The 18,573-nt window shown below is 46.5% G+C and overlaps 1 protein-coding gene across 1 annotated transcript; it reads right to left on the bottom strand.

Moving 5' to 3' along the window:
- Nucleotides 1-1,757: 1,757 nt before the first annotated feature.
- LOC135385039 (tryptase-2-like) lies at nucleotides 1,758-17,810 on the bottom strand. The gene is made up of 6 exons (XM_064614216.1): nucleotides 17,709-17,810; nucleotides 5,999-6,084; nucleotides 5,816-5,922; nucleotides 2,648-2,919; nucleotides 2,425-2,576; nucleotides 1,758-2,320 (listed from the first exon to the last, which is right to left on the bottom strand). The coding sequence occupies exons 1-6, from the start codon at nucleotides 17,806-17,808 to the stop codon at nucleotides 2,153-2,155; spliced, it is 885 nt and encodes a 294-aa protein (XP_064470286.1). The 5' UTR covers nucleotides 17,809-17,810; the 3' UTR covers nucleotides 1,758-2,152.
- Nucleotides 17,811-18,573: the final 763 nt, after the last annotated feature.

Here is an 18,573-nt window from a genome sequence, read left to right as displayed (position 1 = left end):
AATTATTGCTGTGTCTGAGGGCTTACGTGTGTCGTCCCTTCTGTGTCCGTATCTCTCGGTCTTCTTCATGGATCTCCTCCATAGTTATGCATTTAAAAATACGAGGGGTGTTCAAGTTAAACCGGGACTTTCTGTCTCCTGAGTGTACAAATGGCTCGCGCTACTTCTTTTTCATCATATTCACACGCGACAGGCCTCCGCGTTCACCACGTGGTGGTCCAAAGTTTCTGCAAAACAGAAGACACGTGCTGGACAAGATGGCCGACAACGAGGTGAGCGCGCACATCGAACAGCGAATTGTCATGAAGTTTCTCGTGAATGAAGGCGTAAAGTCATCTGAAATTCACAGAAGACTTCACGCTCAGTATGGCTACGATACACTTAGCCGCAGCAAAGCGTTTGAGTGGCATAGCATTTCACTCCTGAGTCTAAACGCGCATCAAAACAGTGGAAGCATCCGGGCTCGCCAGCTCCCAAGAAGTTCCGAAGCACCCCGTCTGCGGGTAAGGTCATGGCCACGGTTTTCTGGTACAAGGCTGGCGTTGTTCATGTTCATTTTCTGCCCAGTGGTACCACAATCAATAGTGCATATTACTGCCAGGCTCTCAGGGATGTGCATAAGGCGCTGAAGCAAAAGCGGCCGGGCCTCATCACCAAAGGAGTCCTCCTCCTACACGACAATGCACGCCCGCATACCGCGCATCTCACGACACGCACCTTACAGGAACTTGGCTGGGAGTTGCTGCCACATCCCCCTTACACTCCATACCTCGCCCCCAGCGATTTCCATCTCTTCAGGCCACTGAAGGCGTTCCTTGGGGGCCGCCACTTCAGCTGCGACGACGAGGTCAAGAATGCGGTTCGATCATGGCTGCTGCACGCCGGTAAGGATTTCTACGCTGCTGGCATACAAGCCCTCGTAAAACGCTGGGACAAGTGCATTAGTGCAGCTGGGTATTACGTTGAAAAATAAAACTAATTTCTCGCCTGTAAGTACTTTTGCGAAAAATGAAAAGTCCCGGTTTGACTTGAACGCCCCTCGTGCATTTAAATAGCTTCCAGTCATTTTATTGTACCTGGTTGCGTGTGTTGTATATAAATGATTTTCTGGAGGTCAAGAAATAGTCCTGATTCCTGATTACCAGGTACGTTAAATGGTTTGCGCTGTGCTTTACCGTTCTCCAGCACACATTCGAGACTTGCGAAGCCCTTTCTAGACAATCACTTACGCTATATTTGTATGCACCGTAAGTACGTGCGAGCTTATATCGTGCATACAAAGAGGGATATCAGGGGTCCACTGCTGCCGCAAGAGTATTCGGTTCAGCTGAGCCCAAACCTGTTGGGTTGCGTTCAAGAAGTATATCCCAGAACCATACGTCGCGTGTCAGTTCTGGTGCAGCTAGGGATTTGCTCGTACAAGTAATTAAACGCAGGGCTGGACAGCCTTGGGTTATCCTATTTCTTTTAAGTGCATAAAATGCGCGCAGTAAAATGCATAAGTGCATAAAATGCTTTTACTGAAACAAAAGGAAAAACACCTTGGACCTTACGTGCGATTTATGTAACTTCTTCGTTTTCCATAATTCCAGTCATATATAACGCACTTCTTGCACGTTCGCTGTGGATAAAGCTACCCACCCTTCAGACATATTCAACCATGTGTTGATGACATAATTGCGTAATAGAAGGGCCGAGTAATGGCGACATATTTATTCAACCATTTTGGCTTCAGTATATAGGTCGTCTTGCACGGGCTGAGATGGGTTGTGTTGCCGTGTTGCGTTGTATCCTCAATCACTTTCACAACCACTTTCTTCCCATCATGGCTTGTCTATTTGTACGTCTCCTGCAGTGCTGGCACGACGGGACGCATGAACAGTTGTTCAGCGTGTTGCGCGTTGTATTAAAAATATCGGGGAAGGTGACTGCGTTGAGGGTACGAAGCTGAAGGGTAGAGCACACGACAACGCTTACCTGGTCGCTATACAATGTCCATCTTTTCTTCGTGGTTTGCAAGACACTGAAGTCGCCTATGTAGCCTCAAGTCTCTGAAGTGACACGTACCGTCCTAAGTGCACACACGCTCACACACAAACAATGTCTTCTCTCACGCACCATTCAGCGAAAAGACGGATCTAAACGGACGTCCTCAGTGTGGTCGTTTCATGACTTCATGGATCCAGTCTACGTAGTGAGCAACTTTGCTGTAAACATCTGGGAATCCCTTTTTAGCACAGCCGGAACCAAAAGACGTAATTCCTGTGACGTACCACTTGCCGTCAAACATTTTGCACTGCAGGGGTCCTCCTGAATCGCCCTATACAAGAACGAGAACATATTAAGCTCGGCTCCCCTCAGACGTTTGATATTTTTCTGATTTCGAGAAACTGCGATAAAAAAGTTAATAGGATTTCAACTTACGTGACAAGTTCCTTTGCCGCCTTCGAGTGTTCCCGCGCACAGATGCCATTTCTTTATAGGAATCTTGAACTTGGGCCGATACGCTCGGTCACATACGGAGTTGTCGTAGACCTTCACGAAGACCTCTTGGAGGAAGTTAGCTGGTTTTGCATCTACGTGACATAACGTATAATTTACTCAGGAAACACTGACAAAACTAACGTTCACTGCCGTATAGTCTTACTGTAGTCAACTTTCCCCCATCCTGTAGCCGCACAGACGAGATCTTGAAACTCGTCTTCGGAGTCTGGCAAGCAGATGGGACTGATGTATTTGTTGAATTGAACCTTCTTCTCCATCCTCATTAAGGCGATGTCTTGATCGTAGCCGCGGTACCAAGGATAGTGATACACGTGGGACACCTGAATCGTCTTCTCGGTTCCCTCTGTAAGCTTTTGTCGGTGCTCGCCAAGTCGTATCTTCCAGAACACAGGTTGTGGTAGCACGAACAGTGGACTGCAACAGAGTGACGTAGCGTGAAGTGTCGTCGAAAGGTAGGGACACAGGGAAAGAAGGCTAAACCCACACACAACACAGGGAAAGGCCCATCTCTATAATTCGTCGGTTTGATTCCGGAAGTGCGCCGGTAAGTCTGTGAGTAAGGATAATTTGCGGTTTACATCGTGAGACATCCTGGGCGACGCTAAGATTGTCGGCCCGGGTCGAATAATTTTTTGCCCACTTGGGGTTTCTTTAACGTGCGCTGAAGTCTCGGCAACCTCCGGAAACCTCCGGACATGATGCAAACGGTAATTAGTAACGATGCCACCCTGGCATATTACAGCGTGTGACGGGATGGGACCATTTCCCAGAAGTCCACGCGGGAACCAGTACCTGTTGGTTGTCACTGATCATTTCTCAAAGTGGGTGGAGCAATTCCCGCTTATGAAGCTGGTGTCGAACCGAATATAGGACAGGCTGCTCGAGACATTCTCACGGTTCGGCCTTTCGGCCCAGCTGATTAGGGATAATGTCTCATATACTTTACCAGTAGGGTGTTTGTCGATTCCTGTGCGGCCGTATAGGACTCCGGCACGAGATACCTACTCCGTTTCATCTCCAGGCGAATGTCACGGAAAGAGTGAATCGCAGCCTTAAGATAATGTTGGTGGCCTTAACCGACAAGCACAAGGATTGAGAGGTACATCGGGGTTCTGCCCTGCGTACATGAACTCCCGGAAAGGTATCAGGTTCCCGTTGGAAAATGTGCTGAGACGGATCTCGCCGACTGCTCGTAGCCTGTCGATGTACGCGAGCGGGTTGCGCAGTCCATACAACAGAATACCGCAAGAGAAAGCCTAGGCGGTCGCTTGCACGGAACAAGTGCTTCAGTACGATAGGGGGCATCGTCCTCTGTTGTACGAAGTAGGGGACTTGGTTCCATTGCGAACGCATCCACTGAGCAACGCTGCCATCAGTTTCGCAGCGTCACTGTCTCTGCGCTGGGATAGGCTATTCCGAGTGGTATATCTAAGGTATTCCGTCTGACATACAGTATCTCTCATGTCTGAACATGGTTTTATTATGGGCATTAGGAGAGGTTAGCCTGGGGAGGAGGCTGGTCCCGTTCATGCTCGTGATTTAAGGCGCGTCTATGAACGCTGCCAGGGGGCTGACTCTGTGGCCTACAATGAGCCCATACAACCACAACAGAACTCGGGGTTTCATACCCGAGGCAGTGAGGCAGGACGATATGTTCCACCTGCGGCGGAGCAAAGACAGCCGGACAGCGGTCGCACGCGTACAATTTGCGTGTTCGTTAACCGTGCCGCGTTTCCGTAAGTCTTCTTCTATTCGGAGGTCTTTAAGTGGCAGAGCATTCACTAGGGACAGTGCCCCCCGCTCCTGCTCTCGAAGCCGACCAGGCCGCCCTCGACCGAGCCGACGGGTGCTGGAACCATTGTTTCAGCCCCCTCTCCCTCAATGCCGATCTGTGGCTACCTGTACTGCACACGTTAGGAACACGATGGCGCCTGCTTCGTGTCCCACACACGGGGGTGGCGTTACCAGCACAGGCATTTGAGACGTGCAGACCTGGAGACTGTGGCTGCTACCTTCCAAGGTACAACCATCCAGGAGAGCTGCCACAGCGAACCAGCCGCGGTCTACAACGACATTGTGACTTCTCATCTGTGCAACACGTGCGAGGCCTGGACATTGATCGGCCAAGACACGAGAGAGGCGCCCGCAACGCCGGTGCTGCTGCTGCCACCGCGGCCGCTGGAGCCACACCGAGCGCCATGGACGCCAAGTCTGTAGCACCCTTATCGCAAGGGGCTGTGGCACCTGCTGCAGTCCTCGCAGACCTGGCCGTTGCGGTTACCGTTCAGATTCTTCGGGCTCTCCGCCTCGACCTCATCACCAGGGCGGATTCCTGACTTGCGGAACCCGTCCTGACGCCGCAGCCGGTTGGACCCGCTGTGGTGCCGGAGACATCGCGCCAGAACCCGACGACGGTGGACCAGAACCCAAGTCCTGCGCCCCTGGAGGGTGACCTCTTCAACTTCCTGGACCCTTACCTCGAGACCGTGCCTTAGGTGCGTGGAGGTGTGCGGTTCTCCCTCCGAATTTCCCTGGTCGCTCTAGAACAGCCTTGGGTGACCGTATGTCCTCAAGGTCATGGGCACAAAGGTTTTCTGGGGAGGCAGTGTCGCGGTGTGAAACAGGGACACTGGGAGAGTGACGGGCCGAGTGTGCAGACTTTTCGTGAAGTGACTTCTTTGTGCTGGGAATTAAAAGCGATGTAAGTGTCACTTGACTTGGCCTTACGAACGAGAGGGAGGGGTAACGTTGGGTAGTCGAGCGGCGAACGGCTTTGGCTGTTTCAGCAGCCACGGTAGGGTAGTGGTAGGGTACGGTCATGGTTCAATCATATGAGAGCTATAGTCGTCAATGGTGCCATGCTCACAGAGAAAGCGAATGTCCACGGAACAGTTCTCGGTAAGTTATTCGGCGATCGAAATCGTCCAGTCCAGACAAAGAACAGCTCTGCTGTTGTGCGAGCAACAGAAAGACATGCAGAATGTGTTTGCCATTGCCGATGCCGATTTTGCTTGATTAGAGTTTCGTTGAAAAAAACTACAGATTTAAAATGTAACTAAGACACCTTTATGGAATTTCTTCCGCAAATAAACTAAGATGTTCTTCAACCGTGCCTCCTGTTGTGTAGTAAACAATAGCAGAGCGTTGTCTTACGCACAGGGCTTGCTTTGGTGCATATCACATGCTGTTCACTACTTACAGTTCGCCTCATGATAAAGATGTACGGGAACGGCCCTGGTCCTATTAATTAGGTTCGACTGTATTTATGTCAAAATATTTCGTTGTTTATGTACGTGAGATGAACACTTACTTGACTATGCAGTGCGCCGCAGTGAGCACCCATTGGTCATTGAGTAAGACTCCACCGCACCAGTGGCCAATTTTGCCGGCTTGTGGATGCGTTAGTCGTATTGACACCTGTATGGAGGGAAAATATTTGGATACGACATCAAGGCCTTCTAATATTGGTTGACCCAGTTGTAGAAATGCTAACCTGCCAAGGCCACTCGCCCTTGTTTGCTTCTCTTCCTCCGACAATCCGGAAATCAGGGTCGTCAGGGAACATGGATACTCCACAAGCTGCAAAAAGGGTACTTATTACCGAATTTTTTCCAGTGTTATTATTAAGGTTGACGGGAGCTGTACAAAACTGAATGGGGCTACATGATGCAGCAGATCCGAAATGGCAGGTTATCGCGGTTTCGTTTGTTGGTGCACTTTTGGACACGTACAGGAGACAACGCGTTTGTAATTTTTTAAGCTTGTTTTCTTTTCTTTTTTTTCGTGTTAGCGCCGCGAAGTAACTGTGGCTATGAGCGGCGTACAGACGTGAACAGATGGAGAGAGGACAGTAGGAAGGAGTGGGGGACAGGGGGGGGGGGGCTAGTATGCGTCCTGGGTTGGCTTCAGGAGGAAGTGTGCCGACATTCGTCTGGAAAGTCTTCGGAAAATCCAGGGAAAACCTCGTACAGCACAGCCGGTGGTAGGATTCGAACCCACCACCTCCCAGTCTTCAGCCACGACTTTGGGTTCAGCACGTCTTCTGCACGACTTTGGCATACCACAAACGAGCGGGACGCGTTTACCTCGGCCATGCCGCTGGTTTTACCACCTTGTCATAGCATAAGTCAACAATGTCGTCCGATGATCAACAACGGGGCTGTCACGTGGATAAGGAGAAGCCGCGGCAACAAATGAGCAAGATCTGGTCGTGCACCTAGTTAAAAATGCAGGAGGTTTGCAATTTCATTCATTCGGAGACGACCTTATCGTTCACATAATACGTGGCGTAATAACACCGCGTCCTAGGGCACAGGACGAGCACAGATGTCAAGCCCAAATGAGGCACCGGTTGTCGACCTTGAAAACAGCAACTACTATCATGTTTTTTTCTGCCCACTAAGATGTCTTATCGCGCTGTCGTGACGGATTTGTGACGTAGCCGCACTCAACTTCTGCAGGTGTCACGGTCTTCTTTCCTGCATGTCGATGAACCCTCAAAACAGGCTTTTGTGGAATTGATACGGAAGTCTTGCTCTCTTTTACCTTTGTCGAAACGTACGTTTCTCTGTATAAATTTTTTCCGCCTCCTTTAGAACATGGCACATCGTGGAACACAATGCACCTTTATCTTCAGATGCGGTTAATCGTAAATATGAAGCAATTACCGGTCGAGTACCAAGAAGAGAGATGCGGCGTTATCAACACTTGTCAACTTCATAGTGAGCAGTGACATCGTATCTGTATTTTAGGACCACGTTCTAGGCATGTGTCGTCAAACACTAATAACATCAACAATAGAAGATAACGATGAGATGAGGTGCGATGGATGTCGTCGAGTTCCTCATTCCTATTATAGTTTCTCGCAATTCCTTTCACTTCTAGGGGACGCAGCTACGCATGTACACATACAGTTCGGTGACCGGGAGGGGTGATGTTTTTCTCTTTTTCGCTTTTAATTTTTCTTTTTTCCTTTCTGTGGGGTTCATCCATTTAGGGGTTCCTTGTGAGAGTAGCAGAATTCGCCAGGTGACGAATTCAACTTCATCCCTTTTTTATATATATATTCAAACTCAATGAAGCAAGTATTCTATTGAAAACACCTCTTAGGACGAAGCTCCCGCGGCAGCATGCCGAGCCACGCAGTTCGACGTTTTTGCTTGTACGGCAACAACCGCCCTTCATCGCTTCATCGTCGTTACGGTCGTTACAAGCTAACGAGTGGCGGGAAATTCAAAAAGACGGGCGGGAAATTTAAAAAGGTGGGCACGTGATAAAACACGTGCTCTTCGCGCGATACGTGAAGGCCGTGGTACACGTCACGTGCAATGTGTCACGTGCCCACCTTTTTGAATTTCCCGCCACTCGTTAGCTTGTAACGACCTTAACGACGATGAAGCGATTAAGCCCGCTGGACACGGCACAGTTCATTAACTGCTGCATCATCACCTCGCATTCTCGCTTCCTTCGTTTTATGATGTTGCGGCTCTGAAATGCCACCTTCTCTTGCACCGCAGGATAAAATGAGGTTACGGTGCCGCATAACGTCTGTGGCAGACTTGTGCCCGTTACTGAAAAAAAGGAACTAAATACCGTTACCCGCTACTTCAGAAAAAAAGTAACTAAATACGTTACTCGTTACCAACATACGAAAGTAACGAGTTCTCGTTACTCACAGATAACGAGTTACTTTTACGTTACCGCAGCATAGTTAAAGGAGCCAACAAACATGCCGTCACTTGCCTTCAACTATTTATTAATCAGGAATTGCACTTCAGAAGAAGCTGATACTCGAAATTTGTCGTCTGTCCTTCGTGTTCCGTGTCTCTCGGCCCGTTACCATGAATCTATATTTGTTTGCCTGGACCTTCTCCCTTGTTTCCGAAGTGGGGGTGATCGGAGATTACGAAAACACAAGAAAAAACACTGGTTTTCGTGCCACCGATCACCAACGGTTCCCAAAAACAGACGAGGGGCTGCATCATAATTTAGAGCGCTCAGAAGCTTAGCAAAGACAAGAAGAGGCTAGAAGTCGAAACGCGTTTTTTGTAGCTATAGCACAATTGGTGGCCATTCTTGGGAAGGAGTGATGATCGGAGATTACGGAAACAAGAGAAAGGACAACAACATATCCAGTAAGGGACTGCAATAATACTTTGAATCACACGTCACGCAGGTCAAATCTGCACGCATTGCGCCACACGGAGTGCCGAAATGTGCTCCCCAGTGCTCAAGGAAAGGAACGAGTAACGTCAGTAACGAGTTACCAATTTTTGTAACTGATTCCGTTACTATTACTATTTTAAAAAAGTAACTGAAACGTTACTTCGTTACCAAAAAAAGTAACCGTTACCACGTAACGAGTTACTTGTAACGAGTTAAGCACAACTCTGGTCTGTGGGAACACTGGTGAATGCTTTCGATAAATAATTTGTGGGTATGCGGAATCGCGTCGCGTCTCTCAAAATTGAGCTGGTCTACAGTTGCAGTGGGCATGTGTGTCCGCAGTAGGCATGTAGTCCCCCTCCTGGAACTCACGAGTAGCAAACATTATTCATTCGCATCGAATCTTATATCCAGAGACGGCTTTCTGAGATAGGGGCCGCACATTGCACTTGTGTAGTGTATCAGTTGAACTTCTGGACAGCCGCGCATAGAACACTTCTACTTTCTAACTTTTCCTTTTTTTTCCTTGCTTTTTTAATAAACATATCCCCCTTCTACCTTATTTTTACTTTGGTTTAGTTTATTTATTTAGGTTTAGGGGTTTATTTTATGTGCAGTTCATTTGCAGTAGCAGGCTCTGTAGCAGCACTAGCTTCCTTGAGCTGGGCGTCTTGGCCGCGAGACAATGTCGATGCGACCCAATTCATCAGTGACTCCCGATATGATATTTATAGGCAACGAGAAACGCTTCTTCGTTGTGCGTAATTTTGCCATCTCGTACAGTGTCGTTAATGGTTAGCATGGTCCGCAAAATGATCAGAATTATATTTAGCATTGGTTAGTTTAACCCCTTCCCGTCACGCTGCAGAGGAAATCACTTTTGTGTTGAGCTTGCGACTCAGGGAGGAAAAAAAAAAGGAAGTATGTAATATCCTCTCTGTACCACGGGCCACATTGCAAAATGGAATTCGTAGCGTGTGGCGTATCTGCGAGCGCATCGCACAAGTCGAATAAAATGCATTTCTCAGGATTGCGTCACTACTGCGGTATCATGAAGTTTCCCTGCTGCGACAGCCAAAATTGAAAGCGACCAGGACGCCGCCCACGGGATTGCGTTAAGAAATGCGACCGAAACTTGCGACATATTTGGTGACTATAGCTTATGGAAGTCGATATTTCAAGTAGCTGTCTAAGGTCCCACAGGCATGGATAATCCCCTGTGATCCAACTAGGATAAGGTCTTGTGACCCCGGGGAAGGGTGGTTATAGCAGAGCGGTTGCTGTCTGCGCTATAGGGTAGCGCCTCAGTATCGTGAATAACTCCCGAAAAAAGAAAAAAAAAAAAACAGGTAGTTTGACGGACTAGCTTGCCGTACAAATAGTCCCGGAAATTCCTACGAATACTATATATTGCGCGTTGCACTGTCAGGTGTAGATTCAGCGCCGTGAAATTTGTGCGGGTATAGGTAGTTCTCCTGCTTGATGACCAGAGTTGTGCCTAACTCGTTACAAGTAACTCGTTACTTGGTAACGGTTACTTTTTTTGGTAACGAAGTAACGATTCAGTTACTTTTTTTAAAAATTGTAATAGTAACGGAATCAGTCACAAAAACTGGTATCTCGTTACTGACGTTACTCGTTCCTTTTCTTCAGCGCGGGGGAGCACATTTCGGCACTCCGTGTGGCGCAATGCGTGGACCTGCGTGACCCACGACCACGTGTGACTCAAAGTATTATTGCAGTCCCTCGTTGGATGTGTTGTTGACGTGCTGAATCGTCTTAAACGAAGGCCCTTGTCTTTTCTCTTGTTTCCGTAATCTCCGACCATCACTCCTTCCCAAGGATGGGTACCAACTGTGCTATGGCTACAAAAAACGCGTTTCGACTTTTACCCTTTTCTTGTCTTTGCTAAGCTTCAGAGAGCCCTAAATTGTGACGCAGCCCCTCGTCTGTTTTTGGGAACCGTTGGTGATCGCTTGAACGAAAACCGGTGTCTTTTTTTGTGTTTTCATAACCTCCGATCACCCCCACTTCGGCAGCAGATGTCATCACACGAAAGAGAACGAAGATCACTGATGTAAATTTCGAGTATCAGCTTCTTGTGAAGTGCAATTTCTCATTAATAATGAGTTGAAGGCAAGTGACGGCATGTTTGTTGGCTCCTTTAACTATGCGGCGGTAACGAAAAAGTAACTCGTTACCTGTGAGTAACGAGAACTCGTTACTTTTGTATGTTGGTAACGAGTAACGTATTTAGTTACTTTTTTCTGAAGTAACGGGTAACGGTATTTAGTTCCTATTTTTTGGTAACGGGCACAAGTCTGTTGATGACCAGCACACGCATAAATTGAGTGGACTGAAGTGGGGAAAACTTGGTGGGGGCTTAAATCTTCCGCGTACCCAATCCGACGTGATACGTCTAATAAGACTGCCCCGCTCGGAGTATATGACTATGTTGTCGGTAGCTGGGATATTTCCTCACATCCATCGACCATCGTGACATAACATATGCTGCAATAAGACATGACACGTGTAGCACATCAATAAAGCCTGAGGGTTCTCTCGCCATGAAAACAAACAAAAAGTGGAGAACCTTCGTTCCTTCATGACTGCAACTGAAATCTCAGAATCATTGCCCTAGTGATGCTTCTTGAGACAATCATTTGTACTTTTTTTTTAAATTCCGTGTTAACGCCGCGAAGCAACTATGGCTGTGAGCGGCGTACAGACGTGCACAGATGGAGAGAGGACAGCAGGAAGAAGTGGGAGACATGGGCGGGGGGTCATTCGTAATTAACTTTACACAAGCGCCCACATACAGCTTCTCAGTGCCACCAAACCTCACCCACAGCTTCCTCCTGTCAGCGGGGCATAAACTCTAACTCCTATAGATTCCATCCCACCATTGTCCGTCCTCTTTACCTGAGGCTCTCGTGATAGACATCTCGACAAATTAAAAACCCTTCCATGGTCACGACTTGGAATCATTATTTCGAACACCCCTCCTACGTCTATGACATTCGGGTATCTTGTTATCGCCGGCGCTGAACTGCCGTTTTGGAAACAAGATCTCCTGACAAGCACATTGGGCATGCAGCGTCCGTCTCACCTGGTGCTACGTTTCGATTACAAATAACAGCGGCGTCCCTGACAACGCCCATTGGCATCATTCGTTGCACAGGTCGTTGCTGATTATAGAAAGGATCCGATGGAAAGTGCGGCTGCGCCCCCACGAGCAAGACAGCTCCATCTTCAATTGCTTTCATCGCTTTGTTGGCTAAACGGCGGCGAGTTGCGTTCCATGGTGGGCGGGATAGCGTGTAGACAGCATTCCCCTTTTCTATTGCGGCCGTACGCTGCCTACCCCCATCAATCATGACACGTCGTCTACCTTCTCTTGCGATATCAAAAGGAAATTGTGTTGGGCGATGATGGTAATTGAGACGGAGAGGGTGAACAGGCAGTGGTTATCGTCCGTAAATGGTAGTGGTTTCAGTCAGTCTGCGGCTATTCAGATTCTTAATTTCGTCTCAAGTTCCTGGCGCTGTGTATAGGCCATATTGCAGAATGAGGAAAGCAAGCACATTTGACAGAACTAATATATGTATAATGAATAAGTGCTTTCACTTCACGTTTGTTTCACTGTTTAGGCTCGCTGTTCACTGCCAGCTGTCAGTTGCTCCTCGCTTTCTTGTAGAAGACTATGTGCAGCGTTTTTTTTTTTTTTAATGCTGTTACGCTACAACGCCTTACGGCGTTACTGTAGGGGGTACCTACAATACAAGTAAGTAATAAGTGCAACATGCAAGAAATAAAAAGCACACATGTGTACAACAACACTTATCAGGTTTACACTCCTAAAAATGAACTTCACCGCATAGCACGCTCCTAGCCAGTTGACCATCATCTCGAATGATATCGTTAGCTGCCCTCCTCGTTTCTAAGAGTGTTGACGTGATTCCACTTGCATATGGTTCGAGGAGAGGAAAGAATGAATGCTTAAAAACATCAGTTCTACATCTGTAGGGCTGAATTTTCCTGTAATGATCAAATCTCGATGAGATGATCGACGGCTGTTCCAAGTAACGATCATCTATATATTATATCAGCTTTATCATTAATAATCTTACGAAAAAATTGCAAACGTATCTGTTGTCTCTCTGCCGACAAACTATCACAGCCTAATCTTAACTTTAACTCGCTTACACTAACATCCATACCCATACAATTAAACACTAATCTAGCCGCAATATTCTGAACGCTCTCTAATTTCTGACTTAAAACTATTGCGTGCGGGTCCCATACTGTACATGCATACTCCAGAGTAGGGCAAGTCATAGTATAGTGTAAGCATCGCTTGTAACTGTAGTATACTAGCCTGTCTAAGGTTACGGGAAACAAAGTGAAGCGTCTTTACACCTTTGGCCGCACCATAGCTCACATGCAAAGACCCGGTATGAGATCTATACTAAAAAGAACTCCAAAATATTTATATTCGCGAACAGTTTCTAAATGGAAAAGGTGTGGTATATAAGGAAATTTAATTACGTTAATCTTTCTTGTGACGCGCATTATTTTGCATTTACCGGTATTAATGAAAATTAGAAACAAGAGAGTCCCCAAGACGGATTTTTCATAGCCTGAATGGCAGTATAGTATGACAGTTCCTAAGAGTATACGTAGTTGAAAAGTATCCCTGAAAGCCACTACATTAGGTCGAGTTTTCTCCTCGTACTGCTTGTACAACCAGTCTGTCTCCGTAGCCTGGAGTAGCCATCGACATAGCTTCATATAAATGCAGATCTAATGCCCAAAACGAGTTAAGGCACACGTTATTCCGAAGAACGACAGAAGAGATGGTATTTCAAAAAGAGCAACTCTACAGAGCACAGCATCCCTGCACTGCGGGCTGCAGGCCACCCGCGGTGCATGTACAGGAACAGGACAGTTTTTTTTTCTCCTCCTTGCGGGAACAGCTTCTCAATCATAATATTAAAGAAAGAAAAAGGAACAAGCTTGCCGTGTTCGACAGTATGGTAAAATAGTTGTTCTGGTTGGATGAAGAGAGAGAGAGAGAAAGAGGTCGGGCTCCAACAACTGCAGGCCTGCCACTGCACTTAAAATGACGTGGTTCGTCTGAGATATATGCTAAATTTCCTTGATCGATCAGGTGATGCTAAACTGATTTTATAAACTGAACACCTCCAAAGCGGTCATTGCACTGTAGTTGTCATTGTTGGAGTTCGGTGGTTCTCGCGTGTAATACACATCTTCCTGCAGGCGCAGGTGCAATTGCCGGGATCACTTATTTTGTCATGAGTGCTACGTAGAACATGCAAAGAGACAGTTGAGCAATGCATAAACTCAACAGGAGTTATTCACGCGGAGAGCAGCCTCATCAGATAATCGTGCACCAGCATTAAAGGGGAACTAAAGTGCAAACAAATTATATCCGCGATATGAAAGGTTCCGTCATCATGACAATAATGCAAAGGGAACGAGCCTCACTCGTCGCGCCGTTTGTAATTGAAGCGCGAATAAATGCGTCCCCCCCCCTCCGAATCGGCGCAAAACGTCAAGGGTACCCCAAGCAGCACAACATCTTGGCCCAATATTGGCAATACTGGCCCAATATTGGACCAATATTGGCAATGTCGGTCCAATATAGGACCAAGATGATGTGCTGCTTGGGACGTCACCCCTCATCGCATCCTATTGTCAAAGAAAATATATTGCTTGGGAAGTTGGTGGTGGTGGTGGTGGTGGTGGTGAAAGGGCTTGCCGTTGTCGGCCTCACGTATGTGGGCAACGTCACGACTGACGCCCTGGGGGAATGTGCGTCCTGGGCCGACTTCTAAGGGAACTGTGCCGACATATGTCTGAAAGCGTCTGAGGAAAACCCAGGAAAAACCCCAGACAGCACAGCCGGCACCGGGATTCGAACCCGGGTACCTCCCAGTCTGGGAAGTTGGGCTGCCCTTTCTCGCATTTCTTTGTCCAATCAACGCGGTATGAGGGGAGCTCCGACTTGGCTGTGACGCGTATATAGGTATACACTTTGCCGGGACGCGTATCATACGCATATTCTGTAGTAGCGGAAGCTTTCGCTAATACCGCCATACACGGTAACAGTGACAGAATCAGCGCGTCAACGTGATCAAGCACGCAAATTATAGCCGACGCTCGAAAAACGAAACTTTACGAAACGGAGGCTACACAGTCACCGCGAGAAGCCCTATATAGCCCTAGATATTTTCCCAGACCTTCGGGTTGTTGATGGGCACCTAATCAAAAATAAATTATTATTATTATTATTATTATTATCGCCCTACCAACTGCGAGCTCAGCAGATGGACCAGATCGCAGATGCGTGAGCAACAGAAACTAGAGCAGTGCTGGTACGCTTATAATTGGGCCGTTATGTGATTATGAAGTCCACCTCTTGTATTCTACGTTTCACAATGCCATTCCAGACAAAAAGAGAGAATAAAAAAAAGAAAAAAAAGAAAATACGGTTTCTAGTGAGACAGCTCTTGAAAAAAAGGGGAAAAAAAATCCTACGTTATCTTCATTGGCAGATGGGACATTTCGTCATTGCACACACTTCACATTAGGCGCGCACGTGTCATTCTTCCTGCGTTGCATTGCGAGTGTATTCGAAATAGTGTGCATTGAGTACGCAAAATATACCTGCTTCCAGCAGCTTATGAGACCCACAAACACCATCGCCTTTAGAGCACCTTTAACGCTTTAAATTATCAGGTTCAAAACTCTAAATTTCAACCGAGCCGTGCTACTCAAGCACCGAACGCATCTGGGCTGTGTAATACAGAACGAACCAGAAACCATACAAAGCGTCACGAACGTTGATGCAACATATACAGTAGTCTTCGGCTTGGAGAAGGGACAACTGACAAGAAACGCAAGACACAAGGACCCGCCAATCGAACGGCGAAAAGCCGTTCTCGTGTGCTTGCGTCATCTTTGTTGTCCATCATCCTTTGGACGAGCTCAAGGCAATGTTTCCTACTGTGTATCCTTCCTCCTGCTGACTTTCAGCATTTGAAAACGGGAAAGGCGTACAAGGCCGCCGCTCCAAAGTGATTTCTCAGAGCGAGCGACCTTGCCCATGAAATCTATGACGAAGGGTGCGGCTATATCCTCTAATGAAAAGCGGACCTGGCACGGATATATATAAAAAAAAAGTACATGAAAAGAAAAAGAAATTGTGGTTTCCTTGCGTGAAGTTGAGTGCCCTTGAGGGAAATGCGATTTTTTAAACCAAGTATTAGATGCGAAAATAGCTAAAAACAAAGACGTGTTCCGAGAAGAAGAAGAAAAAAAAAAAAGGCGTGAAAGTCGTTAAAAATAAATAAAATACAATTTTGTTTCGCTGTTAATCCGGTTTAAAGTTCTCAATTAAAATGCAAGTCCTGCGAATGATGAATTCGTGCACGAAAGGAACTGACTAAAAAAAAAAAAAACGCAAGACTGAGTAAATTTGAAGCATTTTAGAACAACTTTGCGAGCCCATATTTGCGTCGCATACGCGCAGTTTTCATGAGCACCTACATCTTCGTGATGTGAGACTCTCAGATATGTGTTGCACAATTTCCATATGCAGCGCTTGGGCTTTCGTTTTATCACGAAATCATAGCTCTGTTCCATGTATCACGTAACAAAGCACGGCTGAATAACAATGTGATGTACATTCTCGGAGCGACATTTTTCTTATAATCAAAGATGAAAGACATCATCCATCACATAGTCGACCCGGAGAAGTATTTTACAGTTTGCAGTAAAATATATATAAAATGCACAAGAAAGTAACGGTGCGTTTTTAATACAGTTGTGCACAGCTGATTGATTGATTAATTGAAAAGAAGAAAACATGGAGACGTGAGCCCCAACAAAGTCGGGATAAAGTTCAGTACGCAGTAATCCAGTACGCAGTAAATAGTAGAGAAAGTAAACAAATGCAGTCCAAGAAATATAAAAATCCAGGTGCCAACTAACGAATGAGTCCATTTAATGGGACCATAGTTCACAAGTCCCTAGAGCAAATACAGCAATGACCGTCAATGCACAGTGCACAGTTCATTGTGCACCATCGTGTTGAATGGATATATGAATATAGAAGAACAGCTATATGAAGAGCTGAATGTGAAACGATCCCGTGAAAGCCTAAAGTATTTTGTGCCCAACCGAAACAAATAGCTAAACAAACAACTTTAGATAGCGGCGCATCTTTTCTAGCTCGTCTTATCGGGTTGTATGACCATCAACGCCTATAGCAATAGAGCAACATCATCTTCATTTCTCTAACATTTTTTCCATTAGCGTGGGTCGGTCGCCAGCGCATGCACTCGTGAGAGTGAGCGTAACGCGTTGGTATACGCAAATGCCGAACAACAAAAATGATTAGAGCGTAATAAAGTTTGAATACTCACTAATCAAACATTACGTCCTAATTAAAGGAAGGTACGTACACACGCAAGAATAAAGGGAATATCAATAGTAATAATAATTATCATAATAATAATAATTATTATTATACAATAAAATCCACCTTCTCTACATTCTACAAGACTTTTTCCGCCTCGCCCAGCCATAGGGCTGGGCGAGGCGGGCTGGGATAACATCTTTCTACCTTTAACAACTGTATACAATTTTTTTAAAAAAGGTACTGCTTATTTCAAATTTTGTACTTTTAAAACCACATGTACATTCTTTAGGTGCCTTTCTTACACTCCTTCTAGGTTTTAACTCATTCCTTTGTTCGCCTTTGTTTGGCACATCATGGCCATATATACTCACTCATCCACCATAAGACGTCACCTCATCATCACCATCACCATCAATAAAATCGAGGATGGTAAATTGTTCTTTTTCCTCGAACCGGAACCAACCAATACCACTTTGCCACCCATATCAGATTCTTCTATCCTATAAAGCCTGCCTAGAGGCACCAAGTTACATAAAAATATATACACCGCATAGCAGGACAGTCTGCACGTAAGACATTGACCTTCACTTACTCATGTTGGCTCCCGAGATGGCAGCGACATTGTGATGTTGCACGGCCAAGGGTCCAATGCACAGCAGCAGTAGCAAGATCCACGCGGGACGTGCAGCCATGGCATCGAGTGGAGTACCAGCATCGGAAAGCAATGCTGCCAAATTGATGAGGTCTCTCTCCAGTTTCTTAAGCTGCCGGGAAACCGGCTCTCTCACACACTCCACCGTCGCCGCGTATACATCCCTTCAGTAACACCACTCTTTACTCGGCTTTTTTAGTCTGGTTTCTTGCACTTTTGCTTTCATTTCAACCTTATAAAGTGGCCGCCGTCTCTTTTTTCGTTCCTCCCGTGTATCGTAAAGGGATCTTAGACCCCAAGGGAATTCTTGCGCGTGTGAGTAGACGAGGTTTATCAGTTCTGCTTCCGAGAAGCGGAAGGACCATAACGCAATAATGGTAGCTTTTGTTTCTCTATCTATATATTGATCTTTGTTGCTGCTTGGAAGGCTGGAATATGCGGTCGTATTTCAGAAAATACTGCGTTGAGTCTCCAGAGCAACTGACTCTGACGCGAGTCAGTTAAACGAGATGTTTCGTTTAATTTTGTATAAATTGAAGGATGGGGACGGATGGATTTCTCCGGCGGTTGTTGAACAGTCTCGCAACCACGCTGAACATTCTCCGGAGATGATGACATTCCTTTAGATTGAGGGAAGACAACGACGAGCAAGACGCAACAACAGGACAGGAGACTTGTCCTGTAGCTTCTTGTTCGTCGTTGTCTTCCCTTATTCTCAAGGAATGTCATCGTCTTCAGATTATCACCAGCTCGCTTGCATCCCACTTTTATGTTGAACAATCTCCGCTTCGCGTGTTAACTTTAA

The sequence above is a fragment of the Ornithodoros turicata genome, chromosome 2, assembly GCF_037126465.1.
Source record: "Ornithodoros turicata isolate Travis chromosome 2, ASM3712646v1, whole genome shotgun sequence".
In the NCBI taxonomy this organism is placed as follows: Eukaryota; Metazoa; Arthropoda; class Arachnida; order Ixodida; family Argasidae; genus Ornithodoros; species Ornithodoros turicata.
The sequence above is the reverse complement of the archived record's forward strand: the minus strand, read 5'-3'. Positions and strand labels throughout refer to the sequence as shown.